This window comes from Platalea leucorodia, assembly GCF_965183815.1.
Source record: "Platalea leucorodia genome assembly, chromosome: 2".
Taxonomy (NCBI): Eukaryota; Metazoa; Chordata; class Aves; order Pelecaniformes; family Threskiornithidae; genus Platalea; species Platalea leucorodia.
In genome coordinates, this window is record NC_138824.1 from 7,012,094 (window position 1) to 7,033,367 (window position 21,274).

At 40.2% G+C, this 21,274-nt stretch overlaps 1 protein-coding gene across 2 annotated transcripts in view; it reads left to right on the forward strand.

The window, feature by feature from the left end:
- The window catches only part of SYTL2 (synaptotagmin like 2), a gene marked incomplete at its 3' end in the record, with an annotated part of 41,943 nt that overhangs the window by 7,129 nt on the left and 13,540 nt on the right, over window positions 1–21,274 (forward strand). For both annotated transcript variants that reach the window (XM_082337881.1, XM_082337882.1), the window contains exons 2-8: window positions 2,333–2,481; window positions 5,220–5,358; window positions 10,918–10,990; window positions 11,585–11,684; window positions 12,732–13,613; window positions 14,355–14,426; window positions 20,533–20,634. In XM_082337881.1, coding sequence (XP_082194007.1) covers window positions 2,333–2,481; window positions 5,220–5,358; window positions 10,918–10,990; window positions 11,585–11,684; window positions 12,732–13,613; window positions 14,355–14,426; window positions 20,533–20,634 — 1,517 coding nt within the window. The remainder of the gene's footprint in view (window positions 1–2,332; window positions 2,482–5,219; window positions 5,359–10,917; window positions 10,991–11,584; window positions 11,685–12,731; window positions 13,614–14,354; window positions 14,427–20,532; window positions 20,635–21,274) is intronic.

The window sequence follows — 21,274 nt, forward strand, 5'->3', positions numbered from 1 at the left end:
ATGGGTGGTGTTTAATGAGAGTCTAGAGCCATGATAAATCCATGCCTCTGTCTGTCTTGCTTATGTTATGTTAATCGGTTGCAGATCTGAGAGTCCAACAACAGGTAAGTAGGCTGACACAGCTGAGAGGCCTGGGATCCTGTCCGCTTCTACAGCGATTTATCGGTCTGAGCTGACTGGTGAAGGTCTCCTACCACACCCTAGTTTCAGTGGTTGAATACAAAGGGGAAAGGAGTGAGCAGTATCTGGGGTAAAAGGGTTGAATCAAACAGGGTGAGGGCATTGAATACTTGTCCTGTGACTCAGTACCTTCCCGCTAGAGAGCCTCCCTTGGCATGTGTTGTCATACTGCCCTGAAGCACTAGCTGGGGTCAGAGCTCTGCTGCCCTGCAGGCTGTACAAATAGCTGAAAAGCCAGTCCCTAGCCCTAAGGAGCATCTGTTCTGAGAAGGCAAATAACACATGGGAAAGAAGGTGAAAGGGAGAAGCAGTCATCTGGGTAAAAAGTTCTTGCGTGCCATATTTCCCCTGTTCCTGCTGGCTGTGTTCATAAACTGGCTGAGCAATGAGGAGTTGGCTCATATCTGAGTAATATATTTGCTTGAGGACAGAGGGAAGCTACTGCTGTGTTCCTGCTCCAACTTGGAAGACCTGCAGCATATGAGAAGTGTGTATTTTGGCTCTTAGAGAAGCACAGAGTTATAAGCAAGAGGGAGGGCCGAATTTAAACGGCCCAGTAATGCAACGGACTGTTGAATCTTGGCATTAAAAATGCCAATGGTGGCCTCAACTCCTGGCAGCCTCAACTGTGCGCAACTGATTCGAGACAGAGAGGTTGTTTACACACCTAGGAGGGACTGACTGTTGACAGTACTTTCAAAAAGAAATTTAGGTATTCAAATTCAAATTCTGATGCATTCAAATAAGCCTTTTCATTTCTGACCATACAAGGATGAAGGAGAGGGTGAGTGACAGGTGAGAATGGCCTACGTTAATGTGAAGGTGGGACTGGCTCAGCGTCCTTTCTCTGCTGTGAATGGTTGTCTGTACTCGACGGTCAAATCTGCAACCTATAATACAAGGACTGTCATCATAACTGCTTGATTGCACTAGAAGTTCCTTCTTCTAAACGCATGAGCAACGTAAAACTGGCATGAACCTCCTTGGGGTTGGAGTAGATGACCTTTAAAGGTCCCTTCCAAGCCAAACCATTCTATGATTGGCCATCAGGCCTGTGGAAGATAGCACCATCCCGCAGCAGTGTGGACTGTGTTTAGCCTTAAAGTCTTTGAGTAACTTGATTTGTTTTGATTTCTCTCTTGGGCTCTGTTACCAGCTTGTTTGCTGAAGGAAAGGGCATAAATGGAGAAGGCAGATGAAGCTTGACTTAACTTTTTTATTATTAAGTACTCTCTAAATCTGTATAGTAACTTTCCCGATCTGCAGGTTAGTCCCCAGACCATGCATAAGCATATGCCTACTGCGTTATACGCCTAACGAGAAAAGAAAACAACCTCTCAAGTTGCACACAGCAACTCTTCATTCTGTTAAAAGTATGCTTTGTAAAAGCAGGGTGACCCTGAAGCCTGAAATCAAATTACCAAAAATTTGCTCCACAGTATTTAAAATGGCTGCACTTCATGTGATGGATACATGCAGATGAATAAACTGCACAAACTTATTTTGTTGTTTCTTCCATGTGATGCTGTCTTCCTTTGTAACTCATTGTATTTATATAAGGATTTTTGTGTAACCCATGGATAAAATGGCACCATCTTTCCAGTGCACTTTTGGAATGTGTGTGTAGAAGTAGTGCCATATGAAGAGCCCCAGAAGGCATCTTCTGAGTCCCAGAACAGCTATGGACTTAATTTTGGCACAGATTTCTTACACTGCCCTGCTAGCTTATCTCAGTTTTAACCTTGGAAAACTGGCCTTTGGAGGCAAGAAGTCAAGATCTGCAGTTACTGGAGACTTCTCCAGGGCTGTCTCTGCTTGAGGGTTTATCATAGCAAAGCATATGTGTGTGTGGTTTTTCTTTTTTTTGAGAGAGTTACATCAACTGATGCGCTGAGGGTAACAGGGCTGAGACTCTTCCCTCTCTAGCTCATTGTCATCCTTCATAATTAAATGAGAGTAACAGGTCAGAAGATGGAAATAGCATGCTGAGACAGTCATGAAAAAAAACCCAACAAAGCTATAAACCACAACATTCCCACCCCACCCCTCCAAAACAAACAAACAAACAAAAATATCTGACTTTTATTCTATTCACACAGGTAAGTAGATTGTATTTGTATCTCATTTATTCAAATTTTTTCCCCCTTCCCAGGCATTTACCAGAAAAAGTCAAAGATGATGTTCAGCTGAAGAATATGAGCGGGCAGTGGTTTTATGAAGCAAAGTCAAAGAGGCACAGAGATAAGATTCACGGAGCAGATATTATTAGAGCTTCCATGCGACGGAAGCCTGCCACTCTTGGTAAGCATTTTGTTTATATTTTATTTTGGAAAGGCTGGCTCTTACTTAGCTAACTTCAGACGCTGTTGTCTGTGAAATACAAGAGTAATATTGGTATCTCTACAAGCAGAAAATGATGCAAAGAGAGATTTCCCATGTAGTTTGTGGTGTAAGCTTTCCTCACTTCCAGTGCTATGTATTAAAGACAGAATTCTGTGTGATGACTGCTAACAGGAGGGACAGGCTTGTGTTTACATGTAGGACTAAAAGCCCTCTGCACTCCTGGACTGCATTGTCATTTCCAGTTTTGAGGCCCTGTGAGCTACCCTGGAATGTGCCAAGAATCAGAGATTGAGAAAATTGCTTTTTAGTATGGAATTCCAAGCTTTTGGGTCCTCAGTTTGAGACCTCTGAGGCTTAATTTATTTTTTTTTATTTTTAAGGAGACCAAAGGTACTTCAAGTTGATTTGAAATGGTAGGCACCATGAGCTAGAGCTAGTGGTTATAACTACTGAAATATATGTGTCGGGAGCTCTGGCAGCTAGAACTGGCATCCTGTGTCCACGTTGCCTTTAAATGCACCCACTGTTCCCGACATCATGGTGGGTGCCCCCAAATAATCTATTAAAAATGTTTGGTAAAGCCAGTTGTGTTCATGTGCCAGATCACAGTTGCAAGCATTAATTTAGTAGTACAGATAGGTAGTAGTATATTGTGTGTAAACAGAGTAATGTTGACAAGCTTAGTGCTCATTTGATCATATTATATTCTGAAACTCTTAGTTAAAAAAAAAATAAAATGTGGGAAGATAATGCATTGTGTTTAACATCAGAAGTAAGCACAGTGTTTTGTTTGGAGAGAAACAAAACAAAAGAGTAGAACATAAGAGCTGGTCTACTGGACCAGACCAAAAGCTTGTCTTCCCAGCACCCTGCCCCTGAGAGCGCCTGGCAGCATGTGTAGGGTCCAAGGCCAGGACCAGCCTGCAGCCAATTGCACCTCAGACGTTTTTTGCAACGGAGGCGGTATTTCTGGATTATTTTTTCCCCCATTAATTTGTTCAAGATGTTGTTTAAAGCCATACCTCTTGAACATTCTCCATGTCCAGTTGCGAGGCATTTTAAAATGAAGGTTTTCCACATAAGAAGTGATGATTTCCTTTTCCGGTTTTGAACTGATCACCATTAACATTATCCCTGGGAGAGAAAGTGAATAGTCGATCTATATTCACAAAAACATATATAATATAGTATACAGGATTTTATAGACTGCTATTACAAATCTCTCAGCATCTGACTTTGTAATCTGAAGAGTCCTGGTCTATTTTGTCATTTTCTGTACAGAAAGTGATTTTTTTCTTAGAGAAATTGACCCCCATCCCGTCTTAACGTCCTCTAGTTCTACTAAATCCTTTTGACTTAGAAGGGCAAGACTCTTATTATTCTCACCAGATTGTACTGAAATTTGCAATCTTTATTTTAAGTTCTATTGCAGGATTTTGCTTTGTGCTAGTGAAACAAGTAAGGTACTTCTGTCAATGCTGTGGATGGACTACAGCTTGCGACTTTCTATAGGTTTTGTAACTACAACTCAGCCTTGTTTTCCTGTGTCTAATCCTGCAATGTTACACCTTCTCAATGCCTGTATTCCCAGAGATGAGTGGATAATGGCAGTCTAGTCAGTTTGAGGTTACTGTGTGATGGTTTGGGGTTTTTAAGTTAACAAGAAAAGGCCTGAAGTGGAAAAGAATGCAAAAAATCACAGGTGGTTAGTGCGGCATGTTTGTGGTTTTAGCTGGTTTTGGACTTGAAGGTTATGAAAATCAGCTGTAAAATTCTAGCTAAATTTACCAGTAACTTATAGCTTAAAGCAAAGTACTTAAAGCCATATTGTCTTAAAGGAAGGTTAATTATTCCCAGTCTTATTACTCGAACAAAGGGGCATACTGGTATATTTAGAACTATGTGCAATTGCTTGGTTTCAGTCACTCATTAGATGTCAAGATATTTTTGCTTGCAGTTATGGATAGCAAAAGTGAGAACAAAAACCTTGCTTATTTTTGCACACACAGAAATTCTTCATTTCTAAACTGTTGGAGAAGTGCAAAAAGCAGCAGCAAAACTAATGTTTTGACTCTGAAAGGGGTTACCAGACTAAGAATCTGTCCCACCCCAGAAAGAAATGCAAATGTGTTTGCATTTACTGAATGAGGTGGGGCTTTTTGTTTGGTTGGGGTTTTTTTATACTTACCTTCTTAACTTCTTGTGGTAATTCTATCCATAAAGGATTAGCCACCTGCTTAAATGAGAGTTATGACCAATTTTCAGTTTACTGCTGTAGGAAGGGAATAATTGACTTGATTAACTGAACTTCAACATATTTTCAGTTTCCTATGGTTTAATTATTTTGTTTCCTCAGGACACCAAGGTTGAATTTTTGATGTTTATCTAGCTGCAAGAACTACAGGATCAGTCTTTACCAGGGTTGCTGTAGAAAACTTCTCCATTTAGGATCATTGTAAGGTCTAAAGCAGATGTACCTGGAGTAGCAGAGTGAAGTATTCAGAGCAGTAGGTGACACTTCTAGTAGCGTTAAAAAAAAAAAAATTCTTTAAAAGGCACCAGATCTGCTTCTGTACACAATTAAAGTATAGTGGACTTTTGAAATAGCTGTAGGACTGAATGCAAATACTTGTATTTGCTTCTTAAGAAATCCTGCATGAACATATGGGAGACAATATTCTTGTTTCATGTTTTAGCTGAAGTGAGTCAGAACAAATCAAACAAAGCAAAGAACAGTTGGGTGAACAATGTTAATAAAGAAGTCTTTGTGCCACCAGAACTACATGGCATTGTGGAACTTCAAGAAGAAGAACAACAACTGAAATCTAGTTCAAGGTAAGCAGTCTGCTTAATCACACTTAGTATGTATATATCGGGACTGGTGAAACTTGTGAGCTGTAAGTTCCATCCAAAATGTTGTACTTGCCTCTTATTTCAAAGATCATCAAATGTTTCCTCAGAATTGCCCAAGGAATCTGTGCACATGAAAGGCTGACAAATAATAGTCATGCATTGTTAATTGTTCTGCATTCAAATGCAGAACAATCTTCGGCTTACCTCTTCAAGGAAAAAGTTGTCAATGGTGTATAGGATGGTTCCACACATGTTCTCATGTCACAATTTAGTTTGGCTCCCAGAAATGAGGACAGGAATTTCTGGTTAGAGTAGCTGACCATGATCAGTCCTGTGCAGTTAGTAACAGGGGGACAATAACCTCTGCATCTCTTCATTCAGTTAATGAGACGAGACTGTTGATTCAGCCTGAATTTTAAGCTTGGATCATACGAAGAATCAGAAACTGAGAAATTGCTCTTCAGAATTTTCCAGATTTTTGGGGTGCACAGTTTAAGACCTCTGAGACTTTTTAAGGAGACCGAATGTATTTCAGGTGGAGATAACCGGAATCTTTGGATACTCGTGGAAAATAAGTCAGATTCTACCAAGAAAAATAAATGTCTTTCTGGAAGGGAGAGGCTTCCATTCAGAGTAAGGCAGGACAGTCAGCTTGGATATGCCTGAATGGCTATAGTTGTTGCAGGAAAGCTGGATAACAAGTAGTTGCTGAACTACGGAGGGTTTTGTATTAATCACTCTATCTCAAGTCTGTAAACATCCCAAACAGCTCTATTTTGCTTTGAAATATCTTGAGTTGATTTCTGAGAGAGAGGCGCGTCTTCTCTTTAAAGTATTTACATGTAGTAATTAATTGGCTTTGTGAAAAGCTTTCAAAAAGTCTGCATTTGAAAAGGAAAGTGCACATCTCTTAGGGTGACATCAGGTGGAAAGGAAATTTCTTTAAATGGCCAGATTCCTCAACACCACTGAGGAAACAAGAACCAGGGTAACACAGGTAGCTATTGTTTGTGCTTTCAGTGAACAGAGTGAGGTAAGAGCCCGAGTTACCTCTTAGGATGACTGTTTTACTTCTGGTTGTGCCATTGATCAGCTCTGTAACCTTTCACTTTCTTGTCTGTCTTCTAAGTCCTTCTCTGTACATCATCTGTTTTTTCTTTGCAGCAAGGCTTGTCTCCTACTATGCATTTGTACAGTATCTAGTAGCAGTTGAATCTTTCACTTTCGTGGTCTGCAAACTGGGCATGCACGTTCACGATGAATGGCACCAAAGGTTGGTGTAAGTCTTAAACTCTGGCTTGCATGACTGGTCTTTCTTATCCTTTATGTATCATTATCAGTGAACTCAAAGGGATATTTTTCTTGCTCACATCTGAAATTGTGCTGAAAAAGGTCAAATAAACTGCTTTGTTATAGACTTCCCAAAAAATGAAGTTGTACAGTAAGGGTGATAAAGGCTGCTTATCACAAGAAAGAGCTTAGCTCCCCCCTCCGCCCCCAAGTTGGCTGATAATGCTGACAGAGTTGTTACTGAATGTAGTTTTTTTACAGGTGGCTTTTACCTTCAGGAGATTGTTATAGAGTTATTTCTTTATGGACAGGGCAAGACATGCTGCTGTTTAATGTATCTTTTAGAATATTTTGCATGTCATCTTGCACATCAGGAAAAGACGATGATATTTCAAAAGTAGTACAGCCTTATAATGTTGTTCTTACCATTACAACTCCACAAATTGTGTGTGATTGATAAAGAGTAATATATTTCATAAACTGCCAGGGCAGCCTCTTCAAAAATGTATAACATAATGAGGTTTAAGCACATGTAGACAATTGTTTGGAATATGACCAACTTGATAGTAGTCTTTTAACTGGAGGTGATTTGATGACTTCTTTCAGGTCACAGCCATGCGAAGCTTGATGATGCTGTCCAGCATCCAAATTGTGGCTCCAAATTGTGCCAGAAATTAATCAGCTTGTTCATGTGTGCTCATACTCTCACCAATAGCTCAAGATCTTCCCTCTAAAGCAAGCTGACACAGTCCAGGATTTATGAGACAGTTGGAAGTGGACCTTAGGAAGTGATCTAGAATATCTGGGCTGGACGCTTACTTGCATTTACTTTGGATAAATACTTGGTTAGATGTCTCAGATTATTTGCTTCTAAAATGTCAAAAGCGGAAGCAAGCGAACGTGGCAGGACTATGTGCAATTCATTGCTTATAACTTCAGTATGGGCTTATTTCGCTATGACTGAGATTAGTCTCCGCAACATTGCATGTGGGAAATCGCAGGAGGTGCCATATGTTTTTAAAATCCTCCTCCTTTCTGGTCTCTTGATACTGGACTTTGAAAGAAACTGGTCTGACATGGCTGTGGGCCTGTCTCTAATGGCAGCAGCTGATCAGGAGCTGAGGGGACACACACAGCGCTGGGGTGGGAAGGGAAAGCCTAGACACCACAAACATTTAATGTTGCTGTTGGGATAGCAGAGACACAAGGAATTAATTGACTCTTCCTCTTGCAATGCCCTAGTCTCAACATGGCTAGAACTGAGAGGATGAAACAGAATATAATTCTGGAGCTTGATGTTGTATAAATTGAGTTTGCAGCTTCTAGCATTCAAATGCTATACTTGGTTCAAGCACTTGGACTTTTAAAACATTTTAAAGTGCTACTTTAAGGGTAGGTTTGTGGGAGTTGTGGGTTTTAGGGTTTGGGGTTTTTTCTCCCCTTCTTCCTGCAAGAGCGGGCTTCAGGCCAGCACTGCCTCGGAGGCTTCGCATAAACTGAACAACTGCTAACCTGAGGATTGGGACCAGAAGATATGTGATAACAAATAACACTTTTTTTTGTTCTGGATCCTATTCTTAAACCAAAACAATTCTTACTGAATGCGAAGAAAGTTCAGTTCCGGTAGATCTGTTTGTAAACTGCTGAGGGTCAAATCCAGCCCTGGGGCCAGTTCAGCTGCTGTTGAGTCAGGGTGCTGCTGTATTAGGTGGAACAGAAATCAGCCCACAACTATATTCTTAAAATTAGCATAGTGATCTTCATCCCCACGCCCCATATATCTAAATTTAGTAATGAAGCTATGAACGATTTTTTTTCTTGGGCGTTATATCACTGTGGTACTTTTCTTGCATGCTGGAACCTTCAACGACACTTCACACACCTGGTTGGTAAAGGTGTAACCTTGCACAGAACGAGTTTTCATAGAGTGACTCAGACTGTCAATATTACTACTGTTCAGCGATACCATCTGTCTATATGCTGAATCTCAAAAAAGGGCAATGTTAAAGGGGTTTTATCTTTCAAATTATGATCTGTAGTTTTTCTTCCCTAGGCTAGAAAATATTCTTAGCTTACATTGAACAGTTGACAAGTGTGGGTCCTAGAGTTCTGTAAAGTGAAAATTTGCTCAAAAGCACTAATTCTTAAAATCCATGTAACTTTTTTGAAATAATAGGGGTGCTGGGATACCTAGGTAAGGACATTTTTATGGAGTACCATTAAATTGCACTAGCTTTCCTTGCACCAGATTCTCTAGCCTTCAGGATGAGCCCAGGAAAGCTTCTTTGTTTGAATGGGAGGTCATTTCTGAGGAGACTGTATTGACATCGCCTGCAAATCTATAACCCCTTTCTCCAGTTTTGCTCTGGCCTTGGCCTTGTTGCCTCTTGGTTCCTGTCCAGTCTGTGTGGAGTTTGGGCCTTCATTGTGGTTCTCGGCACTCTGTTTTGCTGAATTGCAGTGCAGGAATTTTTTAATCTGGGTCTATTTATCAACTTGGCTTCATACGCTCTCTTAGATGAGCCTTGTGAATGCAGCATATCTGGGAACTCTTTGTTCAGCTTTCCCACCTGTATGAGTTGAAGGTAGACTCATATTTTCAGACCTTTTGTTGTGAAACTTAGTTATAGGATCCTGGGCGTGGTGTTTTTTTTTTCTCTACCTTATGTTTTCTTTAGAGCAGGGTTTTCAGGACGTAATGCTAAATTAACAACTCTTTAATTATTCTATGGTAAACCTTAAGTAGCATTGCATTGAAATATTGTGGGACTGGGTATGTTCAATGAGACTTAGTTACCTTCTCACCTGTAAAAAGACCGAAGAATGTCTTATCGGTTTCTTGCAGCCCAGGGTACATAACAGTATTTTCCTTGTTTAACATGAGGGAAAGGTTGAAGCATTCATGACCTAGACCTTTTAAAAGAGAGAATTTTTTTAAAAAATCATGTTTGTCCTGTTGCGTAGTAGATGATGTAGATGAGAGAGTCTGCAGGGCAGACTATTGCCAGTTAGCTGATTGGAGAGATCTTTGTCCATGTGAGGAGGCAGCTCCTGGCTGAACCTGGAACTTGATGAGAGCTGGGAGCTGTTTTCTTGTCCTGAGATACCACATCTGCCCTCAAAAGCGTTGTCTCGGGGCTCTGCTACTTACCAATCAATATCTGAAAGGCTTTTCACCCATGCCAAAGATCGTTGACAAAATAAATACTGTGTATCGGAATCTCTTTGTACATCTATATTAGAAAAAACTGTAGGAGTTGCTTTCCTTCCTACCCTGAGGTCATATTTCCTACCTGGAGAATATTCATTTTCCCTGCCTTTTACTGTTTCCCCCATCCCCGAAATCATAAACATGTAGGTTGGTTAATGCAAGCATTTTCTATATAGAGTTAAGATACTGAATGTGGTTGTTATATGAAGACCATATTTAAATCCACATCTGACTTCCATCTTCAAAAAACAAATGCTTTTTCGTATCGGAGATGTTTAGATACACTCAAATTATGAAAATCTGATTGTTTTGGAAAAAAAAAAAAAAAACAACCCCTTGCATCATTCTGCAAATAGAGGAAATATTTCTTAATATAATGTCGGAGCTGTCTCTTCTAGCTGTTTTAATTTTGCCTTATTTGGGCTATACTTAGTCAGGATCACAAGAAATAACTTAATTCACTTATACTATCAAACCATAGATTTTACAGATCTTAATTCAAAGAATAGCTTAGAAGCTGTACCTCTGAGGGCATGTGTTGTCATCTGTGGCATGTCACATCTTTGCTGTAGTGGTGATTGAGTTCCTCTGATTTTTCTGACTTGGACACTTTGCAAAACTCGATTTTTATCAGATTTTGGCATTTTTCTCCACTTTGATTTCAGTCCTAGGAGTAAAATGTAGGACAAGGATGGAGACAGCAACACTGGTATTGTTTGGAGCGTGGCTATCTTTACATAAAGCCTGCTCAAAAATCTGAAAGATAGCAAAAATACGGTTTCTGTCATGCCAAGTATAAGTTGTATTGAATTCTTTAACAAGCAAAGAAATTTTTGCAAGGAAACAAAGCACCGAGAATATCCCCTTGCTATGGAAAGGACAAGGTTTGCTTCTACATCTGATGAGAACAGCCTAAATAGAAAACTTAAGGTGCCAAGTCGTTATATTTGAGTATGTATAAATGAATCTGTTTTGCTTTTTGAAAAAGGCTTAAAGTAATGTCCTGTTTGCTGAAGTTGTTATATGCTTTTTCTTTGCAGTTCTAAGGCAATAACCTCTGTGTTAGACAAACCTGAGGAAAGACCTGTGAAGGCAGCAGTCTCACCAGTGAAGGTATGATTGGTATTGAATATAGCAGAAGTTACCTTTTACATTTTGTGTGTTTCTTTGCTTCAGTGGTAAAGATAATTAAAGATTTGAGGAAGAAAGATAGTAAGTTGGAAAAAATGAGAGGCTTTTGTTTGTTTGTTTCGGAGGGAGGTAATGGAAACCACTAAAAGTTCAGCACTAAAGTGCTGTTACAGCCATAATTAGTGGCTGTCTGTGCTTGACATTATTTCCAGTCTCTTCAGCCACTGAAGAGAATTGTCTTGCTGTGTTCCAATATCTCTAAAGTCACAGAAGTAGAGATAAAATTATTTAACTTGCAACAACTTGGGATTTTCAAGTGTCTTTAAGTGGTGCCTTATCTATGCTGTTGGTGACTGAAAAAAGAACAGGATGAGGTTATCACTAGCACTTCTGATAATTCCCTGGTTCATATAGTTTAGGTTTTTTTTGTCATGTATCCAATTTAAGAGGCATGCTTTCAGATTCTTTGCTGACAGGGTAGTGAGGCAGAGGAAATCACTGCATTTTCATTTATTTTGTTAAGACTGTACTGATAGAACAGGTTGACTGCAATTACAATGTTCATTCCTCTTTTAGCAAAGGAGAAATCCATTTAATTCCACTGCATCAGCTGATAACTTGAACAGTGGGGAATCAGAAAAGAGACCAGCCGCTCTACCTCAGCTATCAAAGAAGGGTAAATATACTTATTTAGCATATGACTGCGAGTTTCTTGGTGGTTTACATGGAAATTATTTTTACTTTCATTACTTCTTTTTGTAAGATATCAAAACCTATTTTATCTTAACTACTTGGAGTTATCAACGAGTTAATTTCAAACCCCATGTAAAACATGTGAATATACTCAGGAAATGGCTGTTTATGTGAGTAAATGAGTTTTCTTCTTTTCTTTTACTCACAGTTCTAGTCAGTATTAAGCACTTTGTCCAAGAGGGCTGTTTGTCCTGAATTGCTGTTAAGAGAACAGAGAAATTTCCTTGAATTTGGTGTAGCGCTCTTTATGACCTTCCAGTCATTGCTGCTATTGGCTCAACAGAAGAAGCCTAACTCTCTTTGATCCTTATTTTTCCCCTTTGTTTTCTCAGTCCTGTTTATTTTCAAATACTCCCTTTCCTGCAGTATTCTCTGCAAACAAGTAGATGAGTGGTGATATTATCGCAACCCATGCATTTGAAGTTGTAATTTAGAGGCTCATACGTGGAAATTACTCTCCTGTCTCTGTTATGAAACTTGCCAACAGGAAAAAGGAAGACTTGCACATTAGGAATAAAAAAAGTCATCTCCCTACTGGGAGATCACTTCTGCATTTTACCTTGGTCCATATGAATGTGGAAATAGCCTGTTTCCATTTCTGTAGGTTGCCGTTTATCTTCTGAACCTGAAGAGTTATATGCATATTCAAAAGCTGCCCTTCCCTGCAAAGTTTGTCCCTTGCAGGAATAACGCTGATCAAAAACTTGGTGTGCTCTCCGTCTTTGAAATCATCAAATAGTTAATATTTCTAGAATCAGAAATAACTGCAGGATTTTCATCAGTTAAAAATTCCCGTTACATACAAATGAAATCCACACCTATGCTGAATTTCCTCCTGTGTTTTACTGCAGGTGTTTTTAATAAACCAATATAATCACTGCATTCTAGATCTGCACTGTGTCATAGCCCTCTGTTTATGCAGATGAATGTCATGTAGACTCATGATTTCTTCTCTGTCTGTGTCTTACAGAAATTTTATCACTCTCAGAAGAGAGCCAACCTAAACCAAACTTACAAAATGATGAAACAGAGAAACATAAGCAGCCTTCTGTAGAACCTACTGATGAATCACAGAAAGGGCTAGTTAAGCGTCCTGTCCCAAAAGCTAGGAAATTAATTCACAAAGCAACAGATCCTGTGTCACAAAGAGAAGACTTTCTTCCAAAACCAGCCAAACAGACTGAGAGGATTAATGGCATTGGTACACCGCCCAGGGGCATTCTGAAGCGCAGTTCAAGTTCAAGTTCCACTGACTCAGAAGTTCGCGTCAGTCAGATGTTAGATGTTCAGAAAAAGAATGCTCTTCCTACTGCAACTATTTTTGAAGGAGAAGCTGAGAAGAACTCTCTTACGGAAAAAGTGGAAGACTCCACACAAATTTCACTGGAAAAGCTAAAACAAGTGAGGTTCTCATCTAGCACAGGTAAAGGAGAACCTCTGCAAAGCCCACAGCTACACCATGGTAGAGAAAAAGGAGAATTTGATTTGTTAGAATCTGACGAAATAAAGAGTGGTGGAAATGATGCTATTAGATCAGATTCATTTGGGAATAAGCAAATTTCTGCTGTAAAGCCTTTGGGAACCTATTCATCAGCTTTACAAGTAAAAACAATAGATGGCTTACAAGATGATACCTTGGCATCTGGTCCTTGTGACACTAATAGGTCAGTCTTCCTGGTTAATGAAGGCTTGCAGACAAAGACAATTACTCCTAAGAAACTTGAAACTCCACAGAAGACCTCCAGCAAAATCCTGCCAAATAGCAATAATGAACCGAGTGTCGATGAGACACGTGAAAATAAAGCCAACCAGTTCTTGAGCCATGAATCAAAGTCACAGAAAAACTTCGCTGGTAAGAGACTAATAGGAGTGAGGGACAGAATGCAATAGCATATAGCACATATTCATTAATGTTTAAATCACTTGTATCTAAGATTAACAACTAGGAAACAGAAATAGTAGGAATGTGCTACATACTGCAGAATTGAATTCTAAATCACTTCGTTGTATTTTAATGTTCTAATGTCATCAATATTTTTTTAGATTATGTTCTGTTTGTATTCTTAAGCATTAACAAGCAGATCAGAGCCTGGATAGGCACCTTTATTGTGGATGATGAAGGTGAAGTGATAGCATTTGGATAAAATTCCTGTCACGAGGCCTGGTAGATCTGTCTGCATGGCAACTGAATAATTTTTGGTGTACTACTGTTGACTGTCCTTGGTAGTAATCCAGTTGTGACTTGGGGATTTGCTCATGGGACTAAACACAAATATGCTGGGTTGCTCCCCTCCCCTGCCCAGCCCCCTCTTCAATGTAGCCATTCCCTTTAGAATGGGGATAACCAATCTTATCTGCTCGCACCCTCAAAAGTAATATGATTAATCTTCCAGTAAGATATCTCAGTGCAGGAATTTATTTTTCACTCTATTGCCTGCAGTATGGTTCTTTCAAAAAACACAAGGACAGAGAACTATTTTCTTTGCTAACAGTTTAAAAAAAAAAAAAACCTGAAAGATTTTTCAAGATGGATCAAACATTTGTAGAGTTACGTGTCTGATTCCTAACTCTGATAAGTTTGTTTACGTTATAGATGAACATCAGCTTCCTGCTAAGACAGAAGCACATGAGGTGCCAGACACCAATTCTACAAGTCTTCAACAAGGTAAGCCTGATCTTGTTGAGGAGCGAGATGCTAAAACTACTTTCAAGGCTGACAGACGTGCTGATGAACTCATGAAAGTGGCCGATGAATCTGTATCAAAAGTTTTAGATTGGTTTAAAAGAAGTTCTGGTACTGAAGATAGGAAACATGTATCAGCTAGATCCCAAGGCAGGGAACCCAAAGAGGAAGTGGACTTCTCAACCAGAACAGCAGTTCTTCCTACTGAACACAGGGGGCCTAGCATGGATGGAAAAACAGAAGTTACAGAAGAGTTACCATTTAGAAAGATTAAACAACAGAACAGTATTTCACCTACATCGTTTATTTCAGAAGATATACAGCTGATAAAACAGACAATGAAACCTAAAAAAGGGGAAGAGAATGAGGAGCAAAATGACAGATCACGAACTGAATTTGACTGTACAAGAAGTGAAGAAGAAGAAGAATGGGGTCAAGAAATCAGGCAACAAAATCAAAAATCAAATCTCTCAGAACATCAAGAACACAGGCTACCAGCTCAGAAATATGAATCAGAGAAGGCAATACAAGAAAAAAGAAGAATAAGGAAGATCAGAGCATTCTGGGAAAGCTATAAAACTATGCCCAGTCATGGAGAGAAAGACGTTAGTATCAATACTAATGCATCAGGCGGTGGTGCACCGAAAGGTCTCGGAGAAAGTGACAAAATAAAACCAACTCCAGTGTACCTACCTGATGGGTTGGATGATCAAAGCAAGAATATGTTAAGAAATGCTGAACTAAGTTGCGCAAGCCAGGCTTCAAGAAATGAACATCAAAACTCCTTTGAGTTTGGGCCAGGCCATGCAGTTGAAAAGCCAGAAAGAACACTTCCATCTGATGGTGAAGTTCATGAATATATAGCATTTCCAAAAGCCAGTAACTTGCAGCCAAGTGTTGGTGCCACTTCAGCTTCCCCAGAAAGGAAAGACAAAGATGAGAAAGAAACGCTTAAAGGAGAAGTTGCTGCTTGTTCCCAACAGAAGCCCAGATTCCAGGTTTTGTCTTTAAAAGAAAAAATTAATGAAAAGTCCAAGAATCAAATTCCAGATCCTTCACAATTCCACAGTTTGAGAAACTTCTGGGATACCAGAGTTAAATTACGGAGCAGCATTGATAGGGGAAATGTTTCTTTGCCAAACAATACTAGTTCAATAACCTATGAAAGAAAATCGGAGGAAGATAAAGGCAGAGATAATGTGAGCAAGCAAGACTTAATTCAACAACAAACCCAAACATCTGAGAGAGAAGAAACACAGAAACTAGATTCTGTGGTATGTGAGCTGCCTCTAGGATCTTCTACCCTGAAAGGTCTGAATGTGACACACGCAAAAAACACAGGCTCTGTCCAGCTGGACAGAAAACCAGTTATCTCAAAACCCCAGGAAAAGATGGGTCTTCCAGAGCAAGAAGTTAAAGAATGTGTAGAAAAAAGTGTTATTTCATCAAAAGAACATCACGTTTCCTTGCAGTTGCTCCAATCACCTGGTGATAAAGATGCTTTAAAGGAGACAGCAGGAGATGACTGGCTATGTTTACCTATAGAAAAAGTGGAGAATAAGACTACTCCATTAGATATCAATCTTCCTAAACAGGAAGCTGAGCCTGATGTATTCAAATTAGGCCTAAAGAAGTTAGAAAGTTCTGGTTTGCAGAACCTGCTCAGAGAAAACTTTGCATTTCAACCTTCTGAATATACAAGGGTGGGAATGAAAACATCCAATGACATGAATACTACATCACAAACTAATTGTAGTGTAGAATCAACGTGCCAAAAAGATACTGGTCAGCCTGAAGAGGTCAAAGAAACCACAGAAAACTCTGTTGCCCCATCCAAGGTTAGTGGCTTGAGCTCTGCTTTAGAGAAGCTGCTGAAGGAGGCCTCTGAAACGCTGCCACCTAAACCAAAACATGCCGACAGGACTGCTGAGATGGAAGTTAAAAGCATGACCTATGAGCATGATGGAGAGTTGCCACAGGAAATCAGTGAGACCATAGAAAAGTCTGTTGCCCCATCCAACGCCAGTGGCTTGAGCTCTGCTTTGGAGAAGCTGCTGAAGGAGGCCTCTGAAACGCCTCCACCTAAACCAAAACGTGCCGACAGCAGAGTATGGAGGACTGCTGAGGTGGAGGTTAAAAGCACGACCCATGACCATGATGGAGAGTTGCTGCAGGAAATCAGTGAGACCATAGAAAAGTCTGTTGCACCACCCAGTGCTAGTGGCTTGAGCTCTGCTTTAGAGAAACTGCTGCAGGAGGCCTCTGGAACATCACCTCCTAAGCCAAAACGTGCCGACAGCATGGTCCAGAGAACTGCTGAGATGAAAGTTAAAAGCACGACCTATGAGCATGATGGAGAGTTGCCACAGGAAATCAGTGAGACCATAGAAAAGTCTGTTGCTCTATCCAAGGTCAGTGGTTGGAGCTCTGCTTTAGAGAAGCTGCTGCAGGAGGCCTCTGAAACATCACCTACTAAACCAAAACGTGCTGACAGGACTGCTGAGGTGGAAGTTAAAAGCACGACCTATGAGCATGATGGAGAGTTGCTGCAGGAAATCAGTGAGACCGTAGAAAAGTCTGTTGCACCACCCAGTGCCAGTGGCTTGAGCTCTGCTTTAGAGAAGCTGCTGCAGGAGGCCTCTGAACTGCCACCACCTAAACCAAAACGTGCCGACAGTAGAGTATGGAGGACTGCTGAGGTGGAGGTTAAAAGCACGACCCATGACAATGATGGAGAGTTGCTGCAGGAAATCAGTGAGACCATAGAAAAGTCTGTTGTCCCACCCAACGCCAGTGGCTTGAGCTCTGCTTTGGAGAAGCTGCTAAAGGAGGCTTCTGAAACGCCACCTCCTAAGCCAAAACGTGCCGACAGCATGGTCCAGAGAACTGCTGAGGTGGAAATTAAAAGCACGACCTATGACAACGATGGAGAGTTGCCACAGGAAATCAGTGAGACCGTAGAGAAGTCTGTTGCTTTATCCAAGGTCAGTGGTTGGAGCTCTGCTTTAGAGAAGCTGCTGCAGGAGGCCTCTGAAACATCACCTACTAAACCAAAACATGCTGACAGGACTGCTGAGGTGGAAGTTAAAAGCACGACCTATGAGCATGATGGAGAGTTGCCACAGGAAATCAGTGAAACCATAGAAATGTCTGTTGCCCCACCCAGTGCCAGTGGCTTCAGTTCCACTTTAGAGAAGCTGCTGCAGGAGGCCTCTGAAACATCACCTACTAAGCCAAAACGTGCTGACAGGACTGCTGAGATGGAAGTTAAAAGCACGACCTATGAGCGTAATGGGGAGTTGCCACAGGAAATCAGTGAGACCGTAGAAAAGTCTGTTGCTCTATCCAAGGTCAGTGGTTTGAGCTCTGCTTTAGAGAAGCTGCTGCAGGAGGCCTCTGAACTGCCACCACCTAAACCAAAACGTGCCGACAGCACAATATGGAGGACTGCTGAGGTGAAGGTTAAAAGCACGACCTATGACAATGACGGAAAGTTGCCACAGGAAATCATTGAGACCATAGAAAAGTCTGTTGCCCCATCCAACGCCAGTGGCTTGAGCTCTGCTTTGGAGAAACTGCTGCAGGAGGCTTCTGAAACGCCACCTCCTAAACCAAAACATGCTGACAGCATGGTACAGAGAACTGCTGAGGTGGAGGTTAAAAGCACGACCCATGACCATGATGGAGAGTTGCTGCAGGAAATCAGTGAGACCATAGAAAGATCTGCACTGTCCAAGGCTGAATATGGAGTGTTTGATGTTAATTTGCAGAAGCTACTGAAAGAGGTCTCTGAAACACCAGCTTCTGTGCTGGAAAATATGGATAAGAAAATGCAAGGTAAAATACAGACTAGTCTAAGTATGCATGCTCCACATCAACAAGAGAGAGGTTATCCTCAAGAAATACAAGAAACAATAGAAAAAACTTCTGTTTCCAATATTGCAAAATTCAGTCACTCTTTAGAAGAACTTCAAGAAGCATCTGAAGTTTCATGTCCAACATCCAAAGAGTTAAATAAACAAGAGAAGCTTGGGCATCATATGTTTCCATCGCAAAAAGAGACTCTATTCATGACAGTGTCACAGCCACATAAGGCTTTAAGTAGCTGTCATACAGAGATGAAGACAGCTATCAAAGAGGGAGCTCCAGAACAAAATATCAAAGCTTCGGTACATGATCTTGCAGTAAGTGAAACTGAAGCATCTGATCTTCCTAAAAGAAACGGCGTTAATAATAAAAAGGAAAACAGAAACACTGCTCCAGTTAATCCTTCTACCGTAGAAGGAGAGACCAATATGACTGCAATCAAGCCATTCAAGGTAAATGAAGAAGGAAGGAGAGACGAAAATACATCCTTGGATGCCTCTGAAAAGAATTCAGAATTTAAAGCGCTGTTGAAATTCAGAAGAGCAAGCACACCACTTAAAGATGAGAGCAACTCTCCCCAGCCAGAAGGAGCTCAATTCTGCCTAATGTCTCAGCATAAGGATAATGATGAAGAGGAAGGGGACAGCTCAAATTTGGGATCCAAGTTTTCAGATGAAAACTCCGATTCCTACTCTGGAACTGGAAGTTCAACTTGTGAGCCGTTTGATTTCTAAAATTTGTGGTGCTGGGTTGTTAAACATGGCTACAGTTTTTTTGGTAGTCAACTTGGAATATGTTAACCAAAAGTCTGTGTGATACTTATTTCTTAATTGAATGCTTTGGATATTTGGGAAGGATGGGAAGAACTAATTAAATCCCTTCATTGGAAAGTGTTTTACAAATACATACTTTACAAACACATACAAACACTTACCTTTTTGGTAAGGAGAGTTTAGCAGCATGAATCAGTCGCATCAGTCTTCATGATTTACCCTTTTCTTCCTCCCCTGTGACATTGCCTTCAAATTAATAACATTGTAACACTCAAAATCGGATATTTCTTTTAAATATACTGGATTAAAAGAGAGGGGAAAACAAACATCAGTGGCTGACTGAGTTCATTCTTTGGTTTGACCAGCTAGTCTTCACAGGTAAATACTTGTCAGTGGAATGGCTGGATATAAAGACAATATCAATACTCTGTGCTATTTCATTTAGCTTTGCTGCCTGTGGCACTAGAAAGTGGCCATATAAATGAAGTGGTCTGTTTACTAGGGTTCTCATTATTTGGTTGAGTGGCAGCTATAGTCAATGCATAGTGTGTGATAGTCATTGGAGAACTTAAGGTAGAGGAGGTAATTTAACCTTTTTAATCTGCTGCCGAGACACTGGGAATGTTTGGGTTTTGGTTGTTTTTTGGTTTGTGGTTTTTGTGGTTTTTTTTTTTTTTTTTTTCCACCTGGAGAATCTGAGAAATATGTGAAGTTTCCAGGGCCTGCCAACTTACTCTTGTTTTTAGTTTGAAAGTGAAATTCCAATGGAAGTCAGTGAAAACTCAAGACAAATGAGGAAAAATGAAACGTAATTTGGTTTTACCCATAATTACAGAGAGCAACACTTGTAAGGCCTGGCTGGTTGGCTGATGAGGAGGAAAGTGAGATAGGGAGGAGAGAGGGTCTTAAGGGTTTCTGAAGGAGCTAGGACTGTCTTGATTCTGTCCTTGGAGACAATTGTGTAATTTCAGGGATCCACAGCTGGGTTTTTTTTTGTGGTTGTTACTCAAGTATTGAAACAAAGTTACTTTCACTGGGGAGAAAATGTAATGGACAAATTTACACAGAGGGAAAAACTAAAGCTATTAACTTTTTTGTGCTGATTCATAACAAGATGGTTACAAAATGGCTAAAGTCTGAGTTTATCCTATATTGTTCTTAGACAATTAAGTGTCCTAATTGCCTGAAACCCCCTTATTAGTCAGTACAGAGATACTTAGACAGGGCAAATCAACCAACCTGCCTGATGGCTGAGAGAATTTAAAGCAAATGGACACTTTAAAATTAGAGATTTATTTTGTTTATTTTGGATTTATTTTGTATTTTCATTGAATCTTCACTGTCTTTGCTAATAGATTCTCATGAGAAATCTGTGGTTGTTTTTTTAGTGACTTGCTTAAAATGGCATGTCTATGTGTGCAGTGTTCATGTCTTTTGTCTTGTAACAGGTTCAGAAGAAGAATTAAACCCTGTTTTGATGGCTTTGAAAAGGAGTGCAGATAGGAAAATGCCTTCCAAAAGTCTAGAGGACATTCCATCAGCCACCTCAAGTGAGCACAAAGCTTGTGTGTGTCTCCCATGACCCCCAGTTTGGCTTAAACGTGTTCATGCTGGTCTTCCATGCAGCTTTGCCAAGTAGTGTTTTTTGTCTTTGTTCCTCAATAAGCTGCATGGAGCTTGTACTGTAGAACTGAATTCTTTTCTCATGCAGTTTAGTTTTCAGTTCTTTGTGTTAATTTTGAAACACCACTGGTTTGTGAAGCAGACATCTATCAAAAATGCACTGTGTTAATCAGTGATGAACTGTTTCTTGGATAGTTTTTCAGTAGTGAAAGTATTGGCAACTACCCAAATCGGTAATGAGCAATAACTGCCATTGTCTCCTGGCTGCTTGCTTGGGTCGAATTAGTAGACAGTGAAAGTGTGGAGAGAAAAAAAAAAAAAAGTCTTCATTTAGTAGTGTTTCACCTGTGTATTCTAGCAGTTAATATACCAAACTCGCTTTAAGAGAATACAGTGAGACAAGATTGTACTTAAAATTCATTCATGACTTCCCTCTGCAGCCTCCTAGGATTTTTTTTTTTAAATTATTATTCCTATCTCCTTTCACCTTGCCCCTGAGTGTTTTTTTTTACGCTTATCCCATGTCTAATAGGGAAAGACATTAACTGAATGTAAACTGAAATGCGG